General features: G+C 48.7%; 1 protein-coding gene across 1 annotated transcript; it reads left to right on the top strand.

Annotated features, from left to right (window-relative positions):
* The first annotated feature begins 1,841 nt into the window (after positions 1-1,841).
* Positions 1,842-23,944, top strand: aig1 (androgen-induced 1 (H. sapiens)). The gene is made up of 6 exons (XM_084699435.1): positions 1,842-2,052; positions 4,564-4,719; positions 7,485-7,586; positions 19,255-19,370; positions 21,461-21,627; positions 22,965-23,944. Exons 1-6 carry the CDS (start codon positions 1,912-1,914, stop codon positions 22,997-22,999), a joined length of 717 nt encoding a protein of 238 aa, XP_084555561.1. The 5' UTR covers positions 1,842-1,911; the 3' UTR covers positions 23,000-23,944.
* The last annotated feature ends 84 nt before the right edge of the window (positions 23,945-24,028 follow it).

Genomic DNA, 24,028 nt, shown 5'->3' with positions numbered 1-24,028 from the left:
ACGCTTCTCTCATCTCCCTGCTTGTGACACTATTTAGACATGAAAGGCAGTTGGCAGCAATAGTGCCCTCTTATACAATGTTCAGACAGATTATCTAAATCGTGTGTGTGTGTGTGTGTGTGTGTATGCGTGTTTTATAGTGTGACCCTTGACTAAATTGGGAAATGAAGATAGGATGCGAGGCCTGGAGCTCCCTATACAACCCTGTCTGGGACTCCTGATGGGGCTAACCAGACGCCAATCATCAGCTGTATTTTGGATATGGGAGGGTTTATCCACACATTAGAGCATATACAGGAGGGGTGACTAGCAAACAGACGGGGGATGAGGCAGGGAGACAAGGTCAAAACGAGAGATACATGGAAACTGAGAGGGGCAGGGAGAAATACAGAGAAATGGGAGGACAGAGATAGACAGCAAAGACAGACAGACAGACAGACAGACACAGAGATTTGCTGGAAGACAGACAGACAGGAAGAGAGATTTAGACAGATAAGTAACGTGTGGCGTGCTAGAGCCCTGGGTATGAATTCTACCCTCCCTCCTCCACCCTGGGGTCTGGCAGCCACCCCACTGCCTCCCCCTCAGAGCAGCTGACTCGGGGGAGGAACTGGGCTGGAACCCCTGTAATCGCTAGCCTTCCATCCTCATAATAGCTGAGATTGAAAGCACTTGTCTGTCTCTAAGAGGGATTTCACCAGGGTAAACCTCTTTGGCAGCCTTGTTGTAACATAATGCTGATTTGAGCAGAGGAAAGCAGGTCTAGTGCAGCGCGCCACATGGCTGATCCCAGATCGGAGCTGGGGGATGAAAACACCCCTCCATCCCCAGAAGAACCCGGATGTTCCAGTAACTCATCCGGAATGTTCTCTTGAATGTTTACCTTTGTTGTAGATCATTTAGCTCATACAGGTCATATTCCTCTTGAAATATATGTTTGTGTCACTGTGTTACTGTTGCAAAGATTGTTGTAAAGATGCTCCTGTTCCGGAATCATGTATTTTTGTAGGCTATTTAATACTGACGTTTGAATTTAAAGTGAATACATTGTGAATACAAAGTACAAATTGGGTTATTCTAATAGCCTACTGAACCTAAACAATACCTAAATAAATTATCTTTGAGATTCTATAACATGAAAAAGAAGTAACCTATCTGAAGAAAGGTTATAGCCTAAATAAACATGTTACATATTAGCAGACTTATATTCTGAACTCGCATATAAAATATAGCCTACATCTCAGGTTTCTACTAAAAACTAACAACATGCAACGGCCGTTTTAAACTGGAGTCGCTCAGTAGAGCCTAGTATTGCTGAACGCGAACAGTCCTATAAGTTAGCGTGAGGTGACCTCACTGAGGTCTGCGCGAACCTATTCTGATTCAATAAATGAGGTGAACGCTGGGTGCAGAAATCAAATTATTGTGATCGGATTCATGCATTTAATTGCCTAGTTGATAGGCTACTCCATATTCTGATATCTTATATTCAATATTATGACACATCTCAAAATGTCCATAGTATGCGGTCTATGTCACCAGAGAGGGTGAAGACGTGGGGGGGATTTATCAAACCTGAACATGGTGATGCCATCGTCCTTATAGAGGGGCCGCTCATCTTAATTGTGCTTTGCAGCGAGCGGTCCTCTCGGAGTGTTAGAGACAGCTGCATTCCCTGTTTCTATGGCAACATCCTCCCTCCCCTTCTGCAAACTCCTCGCGCACATTTGCTACGCAACCCCCCTCTCTCTCTCTATCTCTCTTTGCTCTCTCTCTCTCTTCCCGGCAACCCCTGTTCTATCCGACGACCCCCCCCTCCCCCTCCTCTCCCTCCACCGTGAGACCCTTAACGGCATCACCAACCCATAACTAAACAGCGGGAGAAAACAGGAAAAGAGGGGGCAGGGAAATATGGCGCTCATTCCGTCGCAGGTGCTGAGGGTTGCCATCCTTCTGTCATATTTCTCCATCCTCTGCAACTACAAGGCTATTGACATGCCTGCTCATCAAACGTACGGCGGGAGCTGGAAGTTTCTAACGTTCATAGACCTGGTAAGTGCGCATTGTTGTTGTCAAGTCCGGGTTCATTCAGGGATGCTATCGCTTATGCTATGGATGCTACGGGATCAGTAACCTACCTCCGGTTGATACCGCCAACCCCCGGTTCCTCAACGGGCCAGGAGTGCGCCTGTATGATGTCCGTTACGGATATGCAGCCTGTGAGGAATGCGTTTCATCCAGCATTGTTACGGATTGTTCGCATTTTTGGGCACGTGTTCCTTTTAAAGCTCACACTCATCCAACCCCCCCGCCCACCCCCCTCCTCCTCTTTTCTCCTCTCCTCTCCCGGCAGCTGCTGATGCAAGCCGGCTTCTCTCTATTGTTGATGCAGTGTTGCCTGTAATCACACCATCAATCACAATTAGTTGTGCTGCAACCTCCTTGTGGGTACCGGATGATGTTATGAAGATAACTATATCACGAGTTTAAATGAATCCCAAGTCAGATGAGCGAAAGACAGATTGAAATAGGAAAACACATGTCAGCTCTACGTTCTCTTGGGTGCTGTCTCGTTCTCTTGTTCCATCATGTTTAATAGTTTCATCACATTTTTACTCTAGATTGAATTTGGGGAACGCAGACAAATTGTCTCTCCGTCTTCAACAAGCCCCCAAATACACACACACATACACTCGCACATCAGTGGTGCTGCTGGTTTTTCAAAGGGGGAAACTCATTTTCGGCCTACATCATGAAAATGTTCCATTTATTTGGCTTGTTCACTGGCTAGTTAACCCCTACGACAATAGCCTAGCCTACTGATGAATGAAAGAATGATCTAACAAAACAATATTAAACTCGAAGGAGGAAATGTGGGAATTAAGTTCAACTGAAACAAGGAATGTGGTGTATAATTGTATGAAATATATTATGAAAATTGGATAGCAATTTCGCCAGGCAAATACCAAAAAATAGGTTGCAGCTGTATATCTTTCGACTACACTTGCAAAATCCGCGAATGGACTGAGCGCGAATAGCTTCGGTGACTTTTTACAGTACAAAATCACTGTCAATCAAAAGGAGATGCAGTCTTTCGAAAGACCTTCCAATCATCACGCGGAAGCCCAGCGTCCAGGCCAGCCCACTCCTCCATTCACCCCCAGAGACGCTGAGCTACCAGGGCGGGACATAATCGCAGCATTTATCCAATGACCGTTTCGGAATACTGAAAAAAACTGTTCAAAGCAGCCCCATTGAAGTCGATGGAAGCTGAGCTTCAACAGGGAAATGCACTCTAGCGCTACGGGAATGTATGAGAAGGAAATGAGTCAACGTGTTTTAACACAATAGTAAATATTTGACCATTATTTTTTTAGGGGGAAGCTGAGCTTCCCTCGCAGTCTTAAAGAAATCGCCACTGTCGCGCACACACACACACACACACACACATTTTCACAGCTCCTGCTGGTCTGTCAGTCTGTCAGCTTATGACTCATGTTTTCCCGTATTAGAAGGCCTTTTTCTGAAGCCTTTTTTTACTAGGGCCTTTTATTGCCACGGTGCTAAATGCAATAACGCCCATAAACTTGTTTTGTTACCGTCCATTACAACATCTAGCTTTTCACACAAAGCAACGAAGCATGACTGTGAGTGTGCGTGTGTGCGTGTGTGTCTGTTATTCCTTTTTGGCTTGATTTGAAATCCAGGCGCGGTCATAAAAATTCCAATTTGACACGGTCACCCCCAGAGTACAGTCCACTCCATTATATCGCTCTTCAACTCACCAGCCTCCACTCTCTTTTCAGCTTCTATCTATGAAGCGTCAACATTTGGGGGGGTCGGTCTTTCTTCAAGCCTCCCATGAGCTTGTCTCTCTTCGGGAGGGTATTCCTGCAACTTGTGTTGTTCTGGGTCAGGATTGTCTCTGTGGAAACTGTCTCACAAGCCCACAGTCTCTGGGACTCTGGACTAGTGAAGCCTGTCGTTCAGTGACATACACACTCAATCAGGCACACGACTACACACACAAACACACACATGCCATGAGCTAAGCGGCACACTCTGTTTGTTCTCATGTATGCACCTTCATTATTAAGCAGGCGAGCCGGACCCCACATACAGTCACACACACACACACACACACACACACACACACACACACACACACACACACACACACACACTGTGTGGGGTGGCATCTGATAGCTGCTGTGCCAGAGCATGGCCCCCACTCCTCTCTGTTGGGTCACACAGGGAGTCATGTGATAGGAGAGAGGAGGTCTGTGTGTGTGTGTGTGTGTGTGCTTGTATGTGTACTGTACATTTATGTGTGGAAGGGGGTAAGGTGATGTGATGGGGGGTAGTCATACAATCTGCAATACTGTATGCCCCCAAAAATATATAACTGTGTAATGGGACTAGTCATCATGTCATGCATTCTACCACGCATTCCACACATTCTATAATAATGCTCATTAAGCATTGTAAATGTTTTTTTGGGGGGTTTGCATGATATACTTGAATAATATGTTTGAACACGTGTTCCTCCCTCTGCTCCTGCAGGTGATCCAGGCTGTGTTCTTTGGTGTCTGTGTGCTGACCGACCTGTCCAGCCTGCTCACTAAAGGCTGTGAGAGCCAGGAGCAAGAGAGACAACTCCGCAAGCTGATTGGCCTACGAGACTGGATGATGTCCGTGCTGGCCTTCCCCGTCGGGGTGGTGGGTTGAACTTCCTGTGTGGCGAAACAGTCGTGTGAACGTTTGCCGTCCGCGTTGCTCTCGTGAGCGCTGGGTGGTCTAGTCTGTGGTGCCATATCTGAGAGGTCCACACTGTCTGCGGTTTGTTTTGCAAATAGCAAGGAGTTGATCTGTCTGTTCCCCCTTGGCGGAGGTAGAACCAAGGGGCAGGTGGGAGGTCTAGGTTTGTATTAGGAGGCCCGGTGAGACTGATTGGCATCGCGTAATGACGTGTCAAATATTGAAATCAGGTGCCCGGGCTTGTGTTTCGTGTGGCGTCTGGTGGAGATGTGACGGCGTGTGTGTTTTGCGTGACTGTGTGTGTGTCGGGGCGGGGCGGGGGGAGACGGTGCTTTCTGTACCGATCACATCCACATTTTACTTGTGCGTTTTAATCGCACAAAAAGCCCGTTTCGTGTGAGGGTAGGTGTGGTGGTAGTGGGTGACGGGGTGGGGGTGTAAAGGCTACAGTTGGTTATTGGGTAAATAGTTCGGGGGGGGGGGGCAGTCGGGGCAAAGCTGAGGTAGTAAGGGTGGGGTTGGTGAGGGTTGGTGACGTAGGAGGCTGCTGGCGGCCGTGGGAGGTGAGGCCCGTGGGGGTGGAGGGGAGGGAAAGAAGTTCATGGGAGAGAGTCGATGATGTCGTGGAGGGATAGGGGAGGCTTTAGGAGGGTGTTGAGGTGCCATGGAGGGGGGGGGGGGGGCGAGGGGGCAGGGGCCATGTTTTGGTGTGTGTTTTTTAAGGCCCCGGGCTAATGTTTGCCTTGTCGTGGGCGGACGGACACAGAGGGGCAGTGTTCTGTTTCCAGGCCGGGGGCCAAGCAAGTGCTGCTGTCTTTCATCTCCCTGCTGGCATACTGGAGCTGCTCTACTGTAGAGAGAGAGTGCTGAGTTGTGTGTGTGTGTGTGTGTGTGTGTGCGCGTGACGTGTTCTCAACGATAGGCTGTGCATCTCCAGGCCCTCAGTCTTTCCGGGTTTCGAGGAACCAGGTCATGTGACCGGTGCCGTGACCTCGGGTTGACCCCTCGATCACGCAAGTCATCGGAGAACAGGAGAAGGGAGCCTGTCGGTGACCACACACACACACACACCTACACCTAGGTGAGCTTGGGAGTCCTTTAAAGAACAAGGGATGGTGGCTCACCGTCATTGTCCCCGAAACACACACATAGCCAATCATGTTACTGTTTGGTACCAGTGTGCCATTTGATGATTCCGTTGGCACAGCTGCCGTCTGAGTGCCGGGCACACAGGTCGGGTTACGCACAAATTACACACCACACAATAGCTGTCAGCTATGCCACCGTCCACTACGGGAAACCTACCCCCATCGACAGGATACCGGGGGTAATGTATGCTCTCCATGCCCTGGTGTGTGTGTGTGTGTTGACGGCCCCATCCATGGTCAGGTGTGAATGTGTCTGGCACTCTGTCCAGGCCCCCTCCATTCTTCCCAGAGCCTCCTGGTGAAAGAGGAGATTGTTCCATCGGGGGCACAATAGACAGGGGCATCTCACATGGTTCTGTCTGCACCCCAGCTGGCAGATCAGGTAATTCCACCCCTGCTCTCTGGCTCGCATTGGTTTGGCCCACAGCCAGTTCCACAAGGCCTCGGGCCCAGGTGTGGTTTCTCCAAAAAAGGGCAATGGGGCGATGATGACCGCACGCAAACACGAGCGCACACACACACACACACACGCAAACACACCCCGGAGCTGAAAGGGCTGCTGAGAGTGTGGAAATGTCTAGATTGTCCAAATAAACCACTGGGCCTCAGACCTCTATTTCCTCAAACTTTGTATGCGCACACACACACACATATATGCACATACACACACACCTACTCACACATACACACACACACAGAGTGCCCCTCACTCACACCTTGCCCCCACAGAGGAAATTAAAAAGGCTGTTTTCTCTCCTTGGTACAGTAAAGAAGGGTGAGGCACTGCTCAATGCTTTCCATAAAATTTTGACAGATCCCAACCCACGCTCCTAATGCTAGACCAGACCTGGTTAGTGCAGGACGGCTCCTAGTCCAACTCTGTATTGCATATGACTATATTAAAGGCCAAAGAGGCAGGCATGGCACTTACCTGTCCTGGAGACCCACTAATAGGACTACAAATGATCCTAGTGTGGGCGGATTAACTAGGCCGATGGGAGGAGTTGTTAGGCCTGTCAGGAGGGATATGGAGGTGGGATTCCACCACTGAGGCTCCTGCTGTTTAAAGCTCACTCTTCAAACGCACCCCTGGTTCCAAGCCAGTTTTCCTGAGTTACACGCTTGTCTCCGTGGTGCGTTTGATCTGTGCGCCAGCTCAGCACTGAACCGCATACTGAAGGCAGATGGGTGGAAACGGAGATGAGTGGCAAGGAGGGGGAGGGGGGGGAGTATGTGATGAAAGGAGTAAAAGCTGATGGATGACCAGGGAACCGAAGTAGAGGATGAAAGGGAAGATATGGGATGAGAGAAGATTTGGGGGGCAGTTGGAAATTCTGCTAGTTCTGCTATGTTCTTATGCTTCTCCAGTGTGTGGTGATCATGTTCTGCTATGTTATTGTGCTTCTCCAGTATGTGGTGACCATGTTCTACTATGTTCTTGTGCTTCTCCAGTTTGTGGTGACCATGTTCTACTATGTTCTTGTGCTTCTCCAGTTTGTGGTGACCATGTTTTGCTATGTTCTTGTGCTTCTCCAGTTTGTGGTGACCATGTTCTGCTATGTTCTTGTGCTTCTCCAGTTTGTGGTGACCATGTTCTGGGCGCTGTACCTGTATGACAGAGACCTGGTGTATCCCAGACTTCTGGACAGCTTCATACCCCAGTGGTTGAACCATGGCATGGTAAGTACTATGCTACTCTTTATTTACTGATTGTAATCTGCTCTGCTACTCGACAGACAGACAGACAGACAGACAGACAGACAGACAGACAGACAGACAGACAGATAGACAGATAGACAGACAGACAGACAGACAGACCGACAGGCAGGCAGAAAGAGAGAAAGAAAGAGGCACTTTATTCATCAGTTTGGTTCAATTGCATCGTTACAGCATCAACATTGTTTATTTATACACAAAATAAACAAATACACAAATTATATAGAACGCCGTATCAAAAGTAAATCGACAGGTAATGTAGAATAACCATTAACTAACCAGTGATCTGGTACAGAGGACTACAAGTATGAGTCATTGAAAAGAGTGTAGTGTACAGCAGTGCCATGTCTTTTCAATATAAAATATAACATATTATAATATGGGTAGATGAAATGGAGCATTCTGATTGGTTGAGATTGAGTCAAGGGGTGTGCTTTATTGAGCCATAAAGTACTGTACACCTGTTTACATTTACCTTAAAGGGGAGAGTTCCATATTAGTGCGCACTCAAAATAACTAAAAAGTTGCCGAAAAAAAAAACTGTCTACAGGTACTCGTGTTCATCAATTTATTGGTTAGCAAGCTAGACTAGCAACATTCGATTAAGTATTAAGTATACTTCTTTTTTGTCAGGGAAGCTAACCTTAACAACAGCCTAATGTTAGTCTATCGAGTCCCAAGTCACTCGTATCTAGTTTACAGCATATGTAGCTGGCTAGCATATACCCAGTACCTACGAAACATTTATGATTGATTTGGAATGTTTAGGCCTAATGTTTAAATTAAATATTATCTTATTGAAAGTGCCCCATTGTCATTGTTGAGCAATGTGAATGAATGAGATGGTGCGAGATCTAGCTAGGCTAAACAACGTGAAGTTCACAATGTTGTTTGTCCGTTGCATAGCAACGGCCACACGTACGGGACTATTTTCCCTCAGCTACTCCTGGGCGTCGGGCCTAACAACACCCAGGAACTCATACTCTATTGACGATAAAGTACTGCCTCTCATACCTCATTGCTTAGATATAGCATGAACAGTTTATACAGTCTTAATATTGTAAAAATAGTCAAATAAGTTGATGAGCAACCAGTAGAGCCCCACCACCACTGCCCGTGATCTGGTTCACTGTGAGGAGTTATCAAGTGGAATGGCTGCTGGCAGGTCAGGGCCAATACAGTCTACTACATTCTGCTCTGCTCATGCTAACTGGATTCTAGTCTACTGTGCTCTGCTTGCTGTGTTCTATTCTACTTGATTCGACTCTATTGTACTACATTTTACTCAGCTTTGCGCCCATACTCTTTGAAACGCTGCTGTCCTCTACTCAGCTAGCTCCTCTCTGTTACAATCTGCAAAAGTCTTCTCTACTCTGTTCCACTCTACCGTACTATGCTTTTTTCCATTCTCCTGTACTCGACTCTACTCCAGAGTGCGAAATATACAATGGCAATCTGGAGGCTCAACTTCTTCTCCAGGGCGTGTATCGACCCCCCCCCCCCCCCGACCTGTTGTTTTGACCTCTTTTGGGGAGGGCCGAGTCTTAATTAGGGGGGGTCAGACCCCCCCAAACCCCGCTGTAATTCGCACCGTGCTCCACTCACTTCTTCTGTACTCCCCCTCCACTCTACTCTGCTCTGTTCTTCTCTACTCTGCTAAGCTCCACTCGACGACTCCACAGTTACATAGTATAGCCTACCTCACTCCAGTAGACTGTAGTCTCCCACTGTGTTTTACAAACAATAGGTATTAAGCAGGGCTCTTCCCAAGAGCAAGGCCCCCTTCCAGCCCCCTCCACTGCTCAGACCCCTCCATTACCCCAACCCCTGCACCAGTGTCACCGTTTACCGAAGATAATAGCACACAGGCTGGTCGCTAGGTAACAATGTCCACAGTCTGCTCACCAAGAGATTCTGTCAGTCAGTTTAGATTTGAGCTTTATTCAGACTGCAGTAGTTACCGGCGGTGTTCTGCTGCTACGGAGCAGATCCCGGGTACAGATCTATTTGTTCAACCAGCAGTCATTTAGATAGTAACTATGGATACGCAAATGGTTCTATGTATCAATCCTGAAATCAGGTGGGAGATAAACCATGGCTTTTCCACCAGAGCCGATATGCAAAACCGTCATTCTGATTTCAACTGTAGACTCCACTCACACAAACACACGCTCACACACTGTGGCACCCCACAGAGATTCAGTTGGCCGAGACGCATACAATTCAGTAGACTGAGATTGAAAACAAGTTTTAACTGCACTCAGGTGCATTGAAATGAACCCCAAATAACAACTAACAGAAAACTGTTCTTTTGGGGAGCCTTTTTCCACCCTGGTTGGCCGTTCACTCCTGTACGAGGTAAACACAAAACAAAAATTAAATCGATTGAGTGGTACTACTGCCGTCTCTTGGCTCTCTCTCTCTCCCTTTCTCGCCCTCCCTCTCTCTGTCTCCCTCCCTCTCTCTCTCTGTGTGTCAGTTTCTCTGTCTCTCTCGTCTCCCTCTGGTTCGAGGCTCTACCCTCCTCTGAGCCCTGTCAGCCCAGCTTTTGTGGAGCCAGGCGCTAATTAGCGGAGTGGGGATTGGGTATGAGCTTAAGTTAAACTGGCCATCTCAGCCTGGCCGTGAGGCAGCGCGGGACGCTGTCCCCGGTACTGGGAGGTACTGGGGAGCCCTCATGTCCCCATCACCGGAAGGCGACCTCTGAGTTCTGTCGTTCCTTCCAGAGAGTTCCATCCACCTTGCGGCTGGGAGAGAAGCCATATGCCAAGGGTGCAGGTGGTGGAAAGACGTGTTCGTTAGTGACCCCTCCCAAGAGAGTCGTACTCCTGCTCTGGGGGTGAAACAACACACACACAAATCTGGAATAACTGGTTGCAAATAGAAATGGGAAATCCAAAAATCGGAACGGCTAGGTAAATATGCCTTTTGTTGTGACCCCAAATCAGGGCCATCCAATGACGATATACAATGTATACTTTAAACGCACTCCCACACACACATACAGATCCACACACAGAACGCAGGCTGCAATACTGCTGACTAGGCTAATCCCAGAAGTGTGTGTGTGAGAGAGAGCGAGTCGAAGCAAACGTGTCTGTGATAGCCGCCTCCATGTAGTCATCTCATCTGGTTGAGTTTGTGATTATGATGTTGCTAGGGCTCGGACCCCTCGGCCCATCTGGGACCTGCTCCTGAGGGCCACTGACTGGGGATGGGGGGGGGGGGGGGGGCAGGGGGGGGAGTTACACCATCGTCAATATTATGCTGCATTCCATGGTACCGCCAGTGTTTGTTTATGCTCGCCGCCACGGCAACAACCGCGTCCCGGTCCCATTGGAGGAGGAGGGAGGGGCCTGAGGGGCCGTGACTGTCTGGCAGGACGCACGGCCGCAACAGTCAGCACTGGGCGGAACGGGGGGGGGGGGGGGGGGGGGGGGGTAGGGGGACTGAAAGAACAAGTGGAAGAGAGACAGAGAGAGATGGGGGGGGGGATAGAAATTGGAGGAAAGGGAGAGAGACAACAAGGGGGAAAGACAAAAAGAGGATATAGGAAATACCTGGAAAGTGATTGGATAAACTATCTGTCCATCTCCGTCTATCACGGCTAACTTGAACCTCTCCTGTAGCTGCCAGTAGTTTCTCATAAGATGCTGGTTGGTTCGAACCACAGTGGTTTGGGTACAAACGGACAGCTTGGCATGATGGACTCTCGCGTGGTCGTGATCTTTCAAATCCAGCTGTTTAGCTCGGTTAGAAACCTGACCTCAGCAGAGAGACTAACCCTCTTGTGTGCTAACACAATATCTCACAGCCCGTAGACCTTCATGATAAGAGTTTATTTTCCGAAGCTAAGATGAGGTTGACCTAAATTCTAGAACCTGGAAGAGGAAGGGACTCCTATATGGGTACTTATCATCTCATCTTTTGGCAGCAGTGCCGTGGACTAGCGTATTCCGGAAGATCCGTGTTACTATGGTGAAACTATTTTGAAACAATACAAAACAATGCTGAGAAAAAAAAAACCATAAACACCTACCTTGGCCCAAGAATTACACACACACACAATTCTGTCTCTCGGCATACACAGTTCTCTGTACCCACCTGTCTTCCTTCTCACACACACACACACACACACTCTTGCCTGTCTGCACACACAGCCTTAAAAGCCTATTCTCACTGTCCACACACACACACACACAGACACACACACACACACACACACACACACACACACGCCTGTACACTCAGCACACACCTGTCCAACCCAGTGTGTGTTACTGTAGAATCAGAGACTCCTCCCTTTCATGAAACAAACATCCTGTTCACTTATGCAGAAACTCGCTGGACATTAGGGTCGCCTTCAAACGCGTAAACGACAGGTTCAACTTAAAATAGTTTGTTGTTGAATGTGCAAATTCGCCATCAGAGGCGATTTTACCTCAGAGACAACAGATGTCGAAAAAACCAGCATGATTTCACAGGAGCCGGGACAGTCTGCGCGCGTGTGTTAGTGTGTGGGCGGGTGCGTGTGTATTTTGACGTCGTTATAGCACGGGTTGTGCGCCGCAGTCTGAACATGCCTTTCGTCGTATCGCTCTGACAATTAGAGCCCCCACGCATAGGGCAGTCCCGTCGACATCGCTTAGGGGTGGTTGTCTCACAGGCAGTGTGTCAGCAAGAGGCTAGCCCCCTCCACCACCACCTCTCCTTTTCAACTCGTCCCCCTTTGAGCCCACTCTTGGAGAGCTGTCAGCTCGCTACCGTCTGCTAAAACACACCGTGCTAGTACACCCCCCCCCTCCAACCGCCCCCCCCCCCCCCCCACCCACCCACCCACTGAGAGGAACCCAGGTTGAAAGCCGCTCACACGTGCAGACGCAGCCATAGAGGGAGAGAAGGGACACGCGCGGGAGATGAGAGGCGCGCACGCAAGCTGACACACGTCAACAAGTAAATATCTAACAGCCCTCCCCAGAGGGCTCCTGAGGAAAGGACTGCTTGCTACTGTCATGAGAGAGGAGAGAAAAGGAGAGGCTGGCAAGCGAAGCACTCTCAAAGGAAGAGCATAATGGGAGGTATTCTGTTGGGTGCCGTGGGAGACGAGTTAATGTCCCTCCTGTTTCTCTCTCTCTCTCTGTGTGTGTGTCTTTAATTCATTTATCTTGTGACTCAGATCTTACAATAAACAATTTTCAAAAAGGTTATTTGAGGCGCTATGGTCTGTGTCTGTAGAAATCCTCAAAGAATATTCTCTCTTGACATGATTCTCATTTAGGAGCTACACAAAGCGTAGTATTTGTAAGTAGATAATATAAATACAAATCTGTGTGTGTGTTTGTGGATGTCAAGTCTTTGTTGGGCTTTTTTTTCTCAGTCTCTGCTGCTTCACTTTGCCTTTGTCCCTCTCTCCCTGTCGCTGTCCCTTGTCTCTCTGTCTCGGTCTCCCTCTACGTCTCTCTCGTTCCAAATAAGACTCATTTGCTCATATAGAAGTTGGCCACCACTTCCCCTGGTACAGCTGTTGGTCCTCCAGAGCTGAATTGGGAAAACGGGTGCAAATGAACTGCTTCTTTGATGCCCGAAAAATAAATAGGCGTCATCGCTTAATCGATACGCTAACAAATAACCATTGGTGAGCTGTTGTTATTTATGCATGTTATCTCTCTCCACTTTTCGGCCACATTGTTGACATTTCACGCTGACATAGCGTACGCGTGGTTTCTAAATCGTGCAGATAAGCAGATGAAAGTGTTTTGTTTTTTTTTCTCATAATTTTGAAACCGTAGAAACACCCATATGCATGTTTCAGAGGCCCTTTTATCTATAGGCTAACTTGTCTTATTACATTTGAGCCCAGGATGGATTAATTTAGCCATGCATGAGAATTAACCAAACATGGTCATAGCCTATAGGGGTATAAAAAGTTAAGTTACACTTTTATGCTATTTTGTAGGAAATGCTTGGTCATGTCATGTTGCTAGTTCTGACCCTTTAAGTTATAAACCTTTCACATATGTCGCATCTAGCAGCATAGCACACTCAAACATAAATCACTCCACAGCAACAACGCAGCATTTGTACTGTAAAATGACTCAGTTGATCGATTCATTCGGGGGGGGGGGGGCGAGGGGGGGGGGGTGTCAAGGAGGTGACAGGTGTCTCGGTCTAATCTCTCCCACTGTGAGGCCTTTTTACCCTCCTCTCAACACCCTGGAGCTATGGCCTCACACACACACACACGCAGACACACACTCACACACACGCAGACACACACTCACACACACGCAGACACACACTCACACACACGCAGGCACTCACACTCACACACAGGCGATGAGAAGAGGTGGTGTGTATAGGCACTGTGCTGCCTGTCATCCACATTGGGAGGGCTCTAATCACGCACGTCTTACTAAAGTGTGTGCGTGTGTGCGTGCGTGCGTGTGTTAAGGGATGTGCCGGTATGCATGTTTGTTTGTTAAAGGCTAGGCTTTTTTATTTCTGTGGTGAGCATGAGAGATTACAAGACTCTTTGTGTGTGTGTGTGTGTGTGTGTGTCTAGTCTTTGGGCGTGAGTGATTACCAGACGTTGTCTGTAACTGCGGACTCAGCTGAAAGGGAAACGCTCTCTGACTGGAGACTGACCTTGTTTAAGTGAAAACAGAGAATCTACAGGTTGTTAAAGTCTTTAGCGTGTGCACTCTCATCTACCCTTTCTCTTCTGCTTACACACACACACACACACACGTGCACAGTATGCATGGAACTTTGGGAAGGAGAATCAGCAGAAAGGAATCCGATTTTACCTGAGCTGGTTACCTTGCCAGTGTGTGTGTGTGTGTGTGTGTGTGCGTGCGTGTGTGTGTGTGTGTGTGTGTGTGTGTGTGTGTGTGTGAAAGAGAGAGAGAGAGAGAGGGAGAGAGAAAGAGAGAGATAAAGAAAGAAAGAAAGAAAGGCAGGTAGACAGAGACCCAAAGAGGGAGAGAGAGGGCCTGAGAGAGAGACAGAGAGACAGAGAGAGAGAGAGACAGAGAGACAGAGAGACAGAGAGAGAGACAGAGAGAGAGAGAGAGAGACAGAGAGACAGAGAGAGAGAGGTCAAAGCAGGAGAACAGATGTTGGAGAGAGACAGATTCAGTTAGCCAGAGGACAAGCAATAACCTGGAGTGGAAGAGAGGGAAGTCAGAGGGAAAAAGAAGAAGCCAAGAGAAAGGGAGAACGAGAGCACGATAGAAAAAGAGAGGGAGAGAGCAAAGCAAGATGGGAAAGTACAATGGTATTGATCCTTTCTGGGAAAACAATCTCTCTGATCTCTTTTACGTACTCTGTGCTCGGTTATTTCCCCTGGTCAGAGGAGATGCACTGCAACTCTTACACCAGATCAATAAGCCCTAATCCATGTTGGTGGACACTGATATTACTGGACACACAAACACACACACACGCACACATACACACAGTCACACACTGTGTAATGCTAGTTACTGGATACACACACCCAATCACGTACGGGTTGGCCATTAGCCTTGCTAGCTTCCTCCAACCTGATCCTAGTCTACAATTAGCTGGGTTCGCTTTAGCTCTGTAAGCTTCCTCAAGCCAAGACTTAGTCAGTAAGGCTGCATAGCTAGTGTGCTACATCACCCTTAACAACTGGCAAAATATTGACTCATCTCATCTTGAAAAGATGGCTGCTGGTGTTTTTTTGTTCCCTCCATTGTTCTCAAATCCAATGTAAAGCTCAGGGAGTGAGTAAGCGCTGAGTGATGACAGAATAAAAGAGACAGTTTGTTCTTTCATAGAATCACAAACTTCCCTAAGTGTTTCTCGTGTCTAGTTGCCGAGAAACACCTAGCATCTGTGTTCACACTTCCCTCTCACCCTCCTCTCTCTCCCTCTCTCTCTCTCTCTCTCTCTCTCTCTCTCTCTCTCTCTCACTCTCTCTCTCTCTCTCTCTCTCTCTCTCTCTCTCTCTCTCTCTCTCTCTCTCTCTCTCTCTCTCTCTCTCTCCCTCTCTCTCTCTCTCTTTCTCTCTCTCTCTCCCTCCCTCTCTCCCTTTCTCTCTGTCTGTCTCTTCAGCCTGAACGACTGTGGAGGTGGCAGAAGGTATGGTGCGATAGCAGACGTGTTGCATTGGATAACACCCTGTGGTGTGTGCGTGTGAGCTCTTGGGTTCTAGGATATACGTTTGTGTGTGTGCGAGTGCTAGAATGCTCCATCGTAATGAGATGGTCTCAAGAGTCTAGATTTCAGACCGAAATCACCCACGGCCTCTGGTAACACGTACACATCCAGAACTTGTAAGCATCTTCAGACATGAGTGTGTGCTAAGTGGTATATTTGAGTCTGCCTGTCCAGATATAGACCTCCAGCTCTGGGCAGAGGCAAGCAGTTGAGAAAAAGGAGGGAGAAAAAGGAGGGATGTCACTCAGACAGCCCTGGCATCCTGACCCAACCACAGACCTCGGAGAGAGAGCGAGAGAGAACGAGAGAGAGGGAGAGAGAGAGAGAGAGAGAGCGAGAGAGAGAGAGAGCGAGAAGTCTATGTGGGGGGTGAGGGAGGGTGGGGGAGTTATGACTAAAGTTAGACGGAGACCAAGGCTTCTCCCCTCCAGAGAAGTTGCGGTGTCAGGCCATGTCATCCATCTCTCTCCCCCCCCCCCCCCCGACCGAGAAAGGAGGAGGAGGAGAGGAGGGACAGTAACATACCGCGCTCCCTGTGGTGTAATAGAATACAGTATAATGAGAGTGAGGGTACTTTGGTGTGTGTGTGTGTGTGTGTGTGGAAGGGGGTTGATGATTGGGTAACCTTACACCCGTCCTTGAGAGAGAGAGAGCGAGAGAGTTCTGTCAGTCACCTTATCTCTTCTGTGGGCCCCCCTCTTTAGGCACTCACACACACACACACACACACACATACACATGCATACATGCCCATACTTTGCCATTCGCATTCCTGTTCATTCCCAGCTCTAGAACTTTCCCAGTTCATCTCTGTTTTAACAGACTGACAGTCATGTTGAAGCATGTTTGCACCGTCGGTGGTTGGTGTGTGTGGGCATCGAGTGGCTCTTTAAAACACACAGACACGCACGCTCATTCACAAATGCACACACTCACATACACACACACATCCAACTCAGCCCAACCGAGACCAGGATGGGGCCAGACTGCAATGGGAGCAGCAGCAGTAGCTAAAGCGGGCCTTGTCCTCTAGACCCGAGGGTTGTCGGTTCAAATCCCTGCCAGGCCACAAGGCAGACCTGAAATCCTGCTGTCGGGAACCAGAGCCTCTAATTGGCTCCGTGTGGGGAAAGTGGAGGTCTGACTTCTTTCCAGGGCATCCCCTGATTGGTCCGTGGGCCAGGGTGTCTGCCAATGAGAACGTCTCCATTTCATGAATTCATAAACATTGTCAGAAAGAATGAGAGAGAGGCTTGTCTCAGTCCTGCCAGCTGCCTCTGAATGGTCAAATGTGATTATGCATAATGGTGGTGAGTGTGTAGGGTTGTTATTGGAGGGAGGTTTTAGCCCTTCTCGAACCCTCCCATCATCTATTCTCATCTCCTTCCTGTGCCACTCCTCTCCTCTTTCCTCCTCTTCCCCTCCAGTCCTCCACCCTCCTTTACTCCTCATCTCTCATCTGATCAGTAAACATCACGGTTCCCATCTAATGGTCTGGCGTAAATATAGATTCCTCCTGCCTCAGCATTTGCCATTGGGTCACGTGCGTGCGTTGTGAAAGCGCGCGGGGTGTGTGTGTGTGTGTGTGCGCGCAAGCATTTGTGTGTGTGTGAGACAGAGAGAAAGTGGAGTGAGGAAACATTAAACAGGCAGAGGCAGCCGACACAAACTGGGCACACGCACATTGTCTCATACACACGCTCGCGCGCGCGCACAAACACACACACGTGCGCACACTTGTGCATGCGCGAGTCTCAGAGGGGATGAGGCAGCTCTTACCTCATTTACACTTCCAGCTGTTACATCTGCACATCCTCACTGTTAAGCCTGGGGCTGGAGGAGAGGGGGGGAAACAGAGGAGGAGGCTCAGAGAGAGAGAGAGAGAGAGAGAGAGAGAGAGAGAGAGAGAGAGAGAGAGAGAGAGAGAGAGAGAGAGAGAAAGAGGAGAGAGAGAGAGAGAGAGAGGGAGGGAGAGAGAGGGAGGGAGAGAGGGGGAGAGAGAGAGAGAGAGAGGGAGAGAGAGAGAGAGGGGGAGAGAGAGAGGGAGAGAGAGAGAGAGGGGGGGGGAGAGAGAGAGGGAGAGAGAGAGAGAGAGAGAGAGGTGGAGCAGTAAAAGTCAAGGAGAGAAAAAGAGGAGGCGGCGGAGGAGAGGAGAGGAAGGAGAGCAGCGGGAGCCGGACGTGCAGTCAAGGAAGAGGGGAGAAGAAGGGGAGGTGCAGGAACGGAGACAGGAGGAGGATGAGGCAGAGGAGTCGAAGGGAAAGAGAAGAAAGTGATGCAGAGCAGAGGGAAGCGAGGAGGCGGAGGAAGAGCGGGAAGCCAGGAAAGAGGAGGAGACGGAGGACTGGAAGGACAGGAGGAGGGGAAGGAGAGGAAGAGGTGGAGGAGTAGAATAACAGGAAGGAGAGCACAGAAGCAGGAAGTGGAGGAGTAGAGGTAAAAAAAAAAGAGAAGGTCGGGGAGTGGAAGAAAAGAAAGACAGGAGAAGGAGAAACGAGTAAAAAGCAAAGACAGATTCTGTCACATGATGAGGGAGAACATATCCTTCTGAGAAGAAACCGAGGGAGGGAGAGAGAGAGTGCGTGTGTTTGTGCATGTTTGTCTGTATGTGCGAGCGTGAACACATTCCCAAGGAACTTTGTATTCCTGCTCGGTCAGACCGTCTTCGACCCTGCCACTGTGTGTGCACACACGGGTGCTGTGTTTGTTCGTTCGTGTGCAACATTGCGATAGGAGTGCATCGTGGCTGAGATGCCTCTCTCCAGGCACTTCCTCCATTATTGTAGTCCTGAGCCCAGACCAAGTCAGTCGAGGGCAGACTAGTGAGGGAGGGGTGTGAGGAGCAAACTGGTCGGCAACACTGACGCCTGCTGGAAGGGTGGGGCAGAGACTTTGAAGTGTGTTTCGGTGCAAATGCCTTCGCTGGCTGCTACGCAAGTCAGGTTTTCTCGCCTTTGGCCACCCAACTGGAACCTGTCAGACAGTTAGCTTGCTTTCCTTGGTTTCTAATAATGTGCCAGCAAGAAGTCCTGAACAATGATCGAACCCCCCCAGCATAAAAAGAGGGGATGCTAATCTTCTCCTCACAAAGCTAGCACTATACTGTAAATGAGTATTAGCTAACAGTATTACAGAATACTCTACTTTGAGGACAGACATGTTATTCGAAGATGATGATCATGAAATATGTCATTCTTAAATTAACAGTATTTTAATGTTTTACTTTGAATTGATATCTAATCTAGAATGGTTAGTAGAATGGCATGCTAACACGATGGGCTTGTATTATTTGGTAGGGAAAAACCATGACATCCTTCTTGTGATCTTATAACTGAGAAACAAGAATTACTGTCACTGTCTACCATCACCACTTAACCACTCTCTCTTTTTCTCCCGCTATCTCTCTCTCTCCCTTCCCACGCCCGTCTCTTTCCCTCCCTCCGCCCAGCACACCACGGTTCTGCCCTTCATCATCATCCAGATGAGGACCACACACCACCAGTATCCCAGCAGGCCTAGCGGCTTGGCAGCCGTGTGCACCTTCGCAGTAGGATACGTTCTATGGTGGGTACTGCATCCTGTGCCATAGCACAGTCTTGCTCCATAACCGCTTCATGTCTGTATTGTAAGCATCCAAACTACCCCCAGCTAGCCCTGCACTTGTTATTACGTCCTTTAATGTTGTTACAAGTAGGGGAAAGTGTATTAAGGCACATGTCCAGCTGTACTTCTGATGCGAAGTGTCAGACCTAACCTGCAGTTAGAGAGAAGCTTCTCCTACCTGGCCATATTTGTGGAGATCTATTTGCTGGGATGAAATAATAAGACGAGCATGTCATTGTGTGTTTTGATACCAGTGAGGCAAAAAAACGGAGGTATCAGCATTAGTCGAGACACGCGCGCACACACACACACACACACACACACACACTTCGCTGAGTCCTAATCCGCAAGGGGAAATTAAGAGGATTGAGAGTGGAGTCTCGCAGGGTCAGGGAAGCTGTATCTGACAGACAGTGAGAGGCGGGGGGGAGGAGGGAAAATGCAGGGGGGGTTGTTAAATCCATAGGCGGACTTAGAACGGGGATTACCTAGCTGGAAAAAAGCAAGTGAACGGAGGATAGAGAGGGTAGAAGAGAGAGAGAGGGGGAGATGGGAGGAGTGAAAAGGGAGTAGATGGAGGGAAAGAGCCGGAAAGTTGTCTTTGGCAACAGAAGTCACCGAACGGTACTCCAACTGTCATAAACATGCACTGGCACAGACACGTGCTCGCGTGCGCGCCTCCAAGCAAACAAGACACTCCTAGACACACACACACACATACACAAATGGTGACAGCAATCAAGGCGGTTGGACACAAATCAACTATGTAACCATTCTGTCACAGCTGATGAAGCCATTCAGCTCCATTCAGCGCCATATAAATGCAGCTTAATCGTTTGATTAGCCTCGAAGGGGATATTTCCGTGAAATGCATCATAACTGACTTACAGAACAGCCTTGTATGCACGCCACTGCAACGTCAGATGGAACACAAGCACAGAAAACACTTATCAAATGTTGTCCACAAACCACTTGAGCGTTTTAATGACCAACCCTAATTGGTTTTAATTAGGTCCATTGATGAATGTGTGCTACATGGTAGGGTCAAGTGAACGGCTTAACTGGCTGACTGACCAACTAGCCGACCGACTGAATGACAGGTCATTAGCTGTAGTGTGATCACCATAAGAACCCGAAGGCGGCAGAAGAGCCCTCTGCGACTGCTTCAAGTGTTTACCGAAATCTCGAAGAGGTTGTGATTGTCGCAAATCTCGCAGCCAGTGGCCCAGGCCTGGTTTCTGGTAAACCCTTGACATCGTGTGCATCATGTCACCTTCTGAGATGACCTCGTCATCGCCGGTGTTGTCCATCCCTGGGGTTCTCAGCGGACATGGTCTGCTGCTCTCCTCTGGGTGTAAACCTCCACCAGCCAGCCCAGTCCATGGAAGCCTCAGTATACATTGTACTTCACAACCCACTGTAGGAAAAGGCAAGAAGGGAAATTGAATGGGACTCTATTCACTATATGTTCTATATAATCCATTAACATGACATTCAAATATTAATAATATACAGTATATTAGCTTTGTTTACATGTACAAACGTATGTATGCATGTGTATATGCATGTATATATATATATGTAAACATATATATATATATATGTAAATACTTTATGTATATATGTATGTGTAAAATTAAACCTCCATTCTGGTTATGTGAAATATTGGTTGGGAGTGTTGGTTAGATGGTCTGAAACCAGACTGGAGGAGGTATAATTTTACATAAATATATCTGCTCCAGTCTGGTTTCTATCCACCATCCCACTTGAGTCGACAGACTGGGCTCCCTTTCCGACAGCCATACACACAGACAGACAGACACACACACAGACACACAGACAGACTGTGGAGGCGTACTATACACTGACCCTCCCCAGAACAGGGAACACTGCAGACAGCCAGACAGTAGGCGTAGTATGGAATCTCCTCCACAGTCGCCGCCCCCCGCCCCCCTCCCACCCACACCTGCCCAATCCATCTTTCTTCTCTCTCACGGGAAAACGACGAGAGGACGACAACGCTCACTGGCTCCTGTCCCTGTCCCGTGTAGGATGTGCTGGGTGCACCATGTGACGGGGGTGTGGGTGTACCCCCTGCTGGAGTACATTGGCCCCCTGGCCAGGGTGCTGTTCTTCTCCTGCCTCACGCTCCTCCTCTGCCTCTACTACGTCCTGGGGGACATCCTCAACACCTGCATCTGGGACCCCTCCAGCAGAGGTGTGTGTGTGTGTGTGTGTGTGGTGTGTGTGGTCACAGGGAATCACAAATGGCCAGGATTGGAATATTTAAGCTTTGCAAAGGAGGCTACCACTGTTTGAGCGATACAGTGCACCCGGAAAGTATTCACAGCCTCATGTTTCCCGCTCAAAATTCTACACACAATACCCCATAGTGACAAGGTGAAAAAGGTTTGTTTCATATTTGTTATGGATTAGCAAATATTAAGAATGAATATAGAACACGTACATAAGTATTCACATCCGCTCAATACTTTGTTGAAGCACCTTTGCAGTGCCGATCCTTGCTATAGGCGACATAGGCAGCCGCCTAGGGCGGCATGAGGAGAGGTGCGGTCGTTTCCCAAGAGCGTCCATTTAAATTAGCCCGCCCGCTGTGCCTGAGCTTCAAATGCACTACCAGCAGAGGGCGCCAACCGCGGCACGTCAGTGTTGTGGTGGGGGGACCTGCACCTTTGGCAGCAATGACAGCCATAAGTCTTTTGGGTATGATGCTACAAGCTTGGCACACTTATGTTGGGGCAGTTTCTCCCATTCTGCTTTGCAGCACCTCTCAAGCTCCATCAGGTTGGATGGGGAGCGTCCGTGCTCAGCCATTTTCAGATCTCTCCAGAGATGTTCAATGGGGTTCCAGTCTGGGCTCTGGCTGGGCCACTCAAGGACATTCACAGAGTTGTCTTAAAGCCACTTCTCTGTTATCTTGGCTGTGTGCTAAGGGTCGTTGGCCTGTTGGAAGATGAACCGTCTCCCCGGGCTGAGGTCCAGAGCCCTCTGGAGCAGGTTTTCATCAAGGATGTCTGTGTACATTGCTGCATTCATCTTTTCCTCGATCCTGACTAGTCTCCCAGTTCCTGCCATTGAAAAACATCCCCACAGCATGATGCTGCCACCACCATGCTTCACTGTAGGGATGGTCTTGGCCAGGTGATGAGCAGTGCCTGGATTCCTCCAGACATGACGCTTGGCATTCAGGCCAAATAGTTCCATCTTTGTTTCATCAGACCAGACAATGTTGTACTTATGTACAACAAAATCATTATGGGGCATTGTGTGTAGAACTTTTAGGGAAAACATGAATGAAATCAATTTGGGAATACGGCTGTAACATAAGAACATGTGGCAAAAGTAATAGAAGTGAAGCACTGTGAGTACTTTTCAGATGCACGGTAAATATACAGAACTGTACATGTAAAAATGACATTTGTCCACGTGTATAGATAAGTGGTTGAAACTACGTCAAGTATTTATCTCATCCTGTAGCCGTGATGTTAGAGCTGTCATTCCAGCGTGCTCTGAGTTCCTCTCTGTGTTTCCCAGGTTGTCTGGACTCGGCCAAAGCAAAAGCAGATTGAGGGCGGCCCGTTAGGCAGTGGAACCCCCTCGCAGACGCCCCCCCCCACCCCAACATCTCTCCCACCCCCGTGCAAACACTGTCGTTGTGGAAAACCGGACGGAACATTTTTGGGTGTCCTCTGTTTTCCCCGCTCTCTGCTCTCAGCAGTGGCGGCGGTCGAGTCTTCATCGCAGAGGAGGAAGAGGAGGTCACGGGGAGAAACTGTCGCATGATGACATCATCGTTTTCGTCCGGCATTAGTTTGTAATCGCCTTGTCTTTCAGCGCTGAGGCTACGGTGTTAGGTATCTGTATTTAACCTCATTAACCTTCTGCCAGGGGTACGATGCCTATCTGCACATGCTCAGAGATATCGAGGAGTTAACCAGGATTACACCTCTTTCTGAGTTTGAGCTCAGCCTGGCTGCAGGTCTCCCTATGTGCTTTAGGCCACTCATATACCATTACTTAGCTAAAGTAGAGTAGATTAAAGAACAAAATGTACAGTAGAAACCAATGGAATAGAATACAATAGAATGAAGTAGAATAGAGTAGAAATAAAGCACACAGCAACAGATGTAGAACCAAGCTAGGTGTCTGCTACCAGAATTGGTGACTGGTACCAGTAAGACCAGTCTGGTCTTATGGTACCAGCGATACCGGAGGAATCTTGTGCTACCAATTATACTAGTGTGGTCTTGTAGCACCAGTGATACCAGTGTGGTGACTGGTACCAGTCTGGTCTTGAGGTACCAGTGACACCAGTGTGGTGACTGGTACCAGTCTGGTCTTGAGGTACCAGTGACACCAGTGTGGTGACTGGTACCAGTCTGGTCTTGAGGTACCAGTGACACCAGCCTAGTTCCATAATGTTCCGCTCCAGGTAGGTCTGACTTGCTGTTCTTCCTCCTCCTCCTCTGTGCTCCCAGCAGGGAACCCAACTGGATGTATGCTCTTCCAATAAAAGGTGTGATGCAGGCCTAGGAGTACTTGTGGTTTTCTATGTATGTCGGGTGTAGCATGCGTGTGTGTGTGAGAGAGGGAGAGGG

This window comes from Hypomesus nipponensis, chromosome 6, assembly GCF_054491055.1.
Source record: "Hypomesus nipponensis isolate SF chromosome 6, ASM5449105v1, whole genome shotgun sequence".
Lineage (NCBI taxonomy): Eukaryota > Metazoa > Chordata > Actinopteri > Osmeriformes > Osmeridae > Hypomesus > Hypomesus nipponensis.
This window is presented reverse-complemented; position numbering and strand designations above follow the sequence as displayed.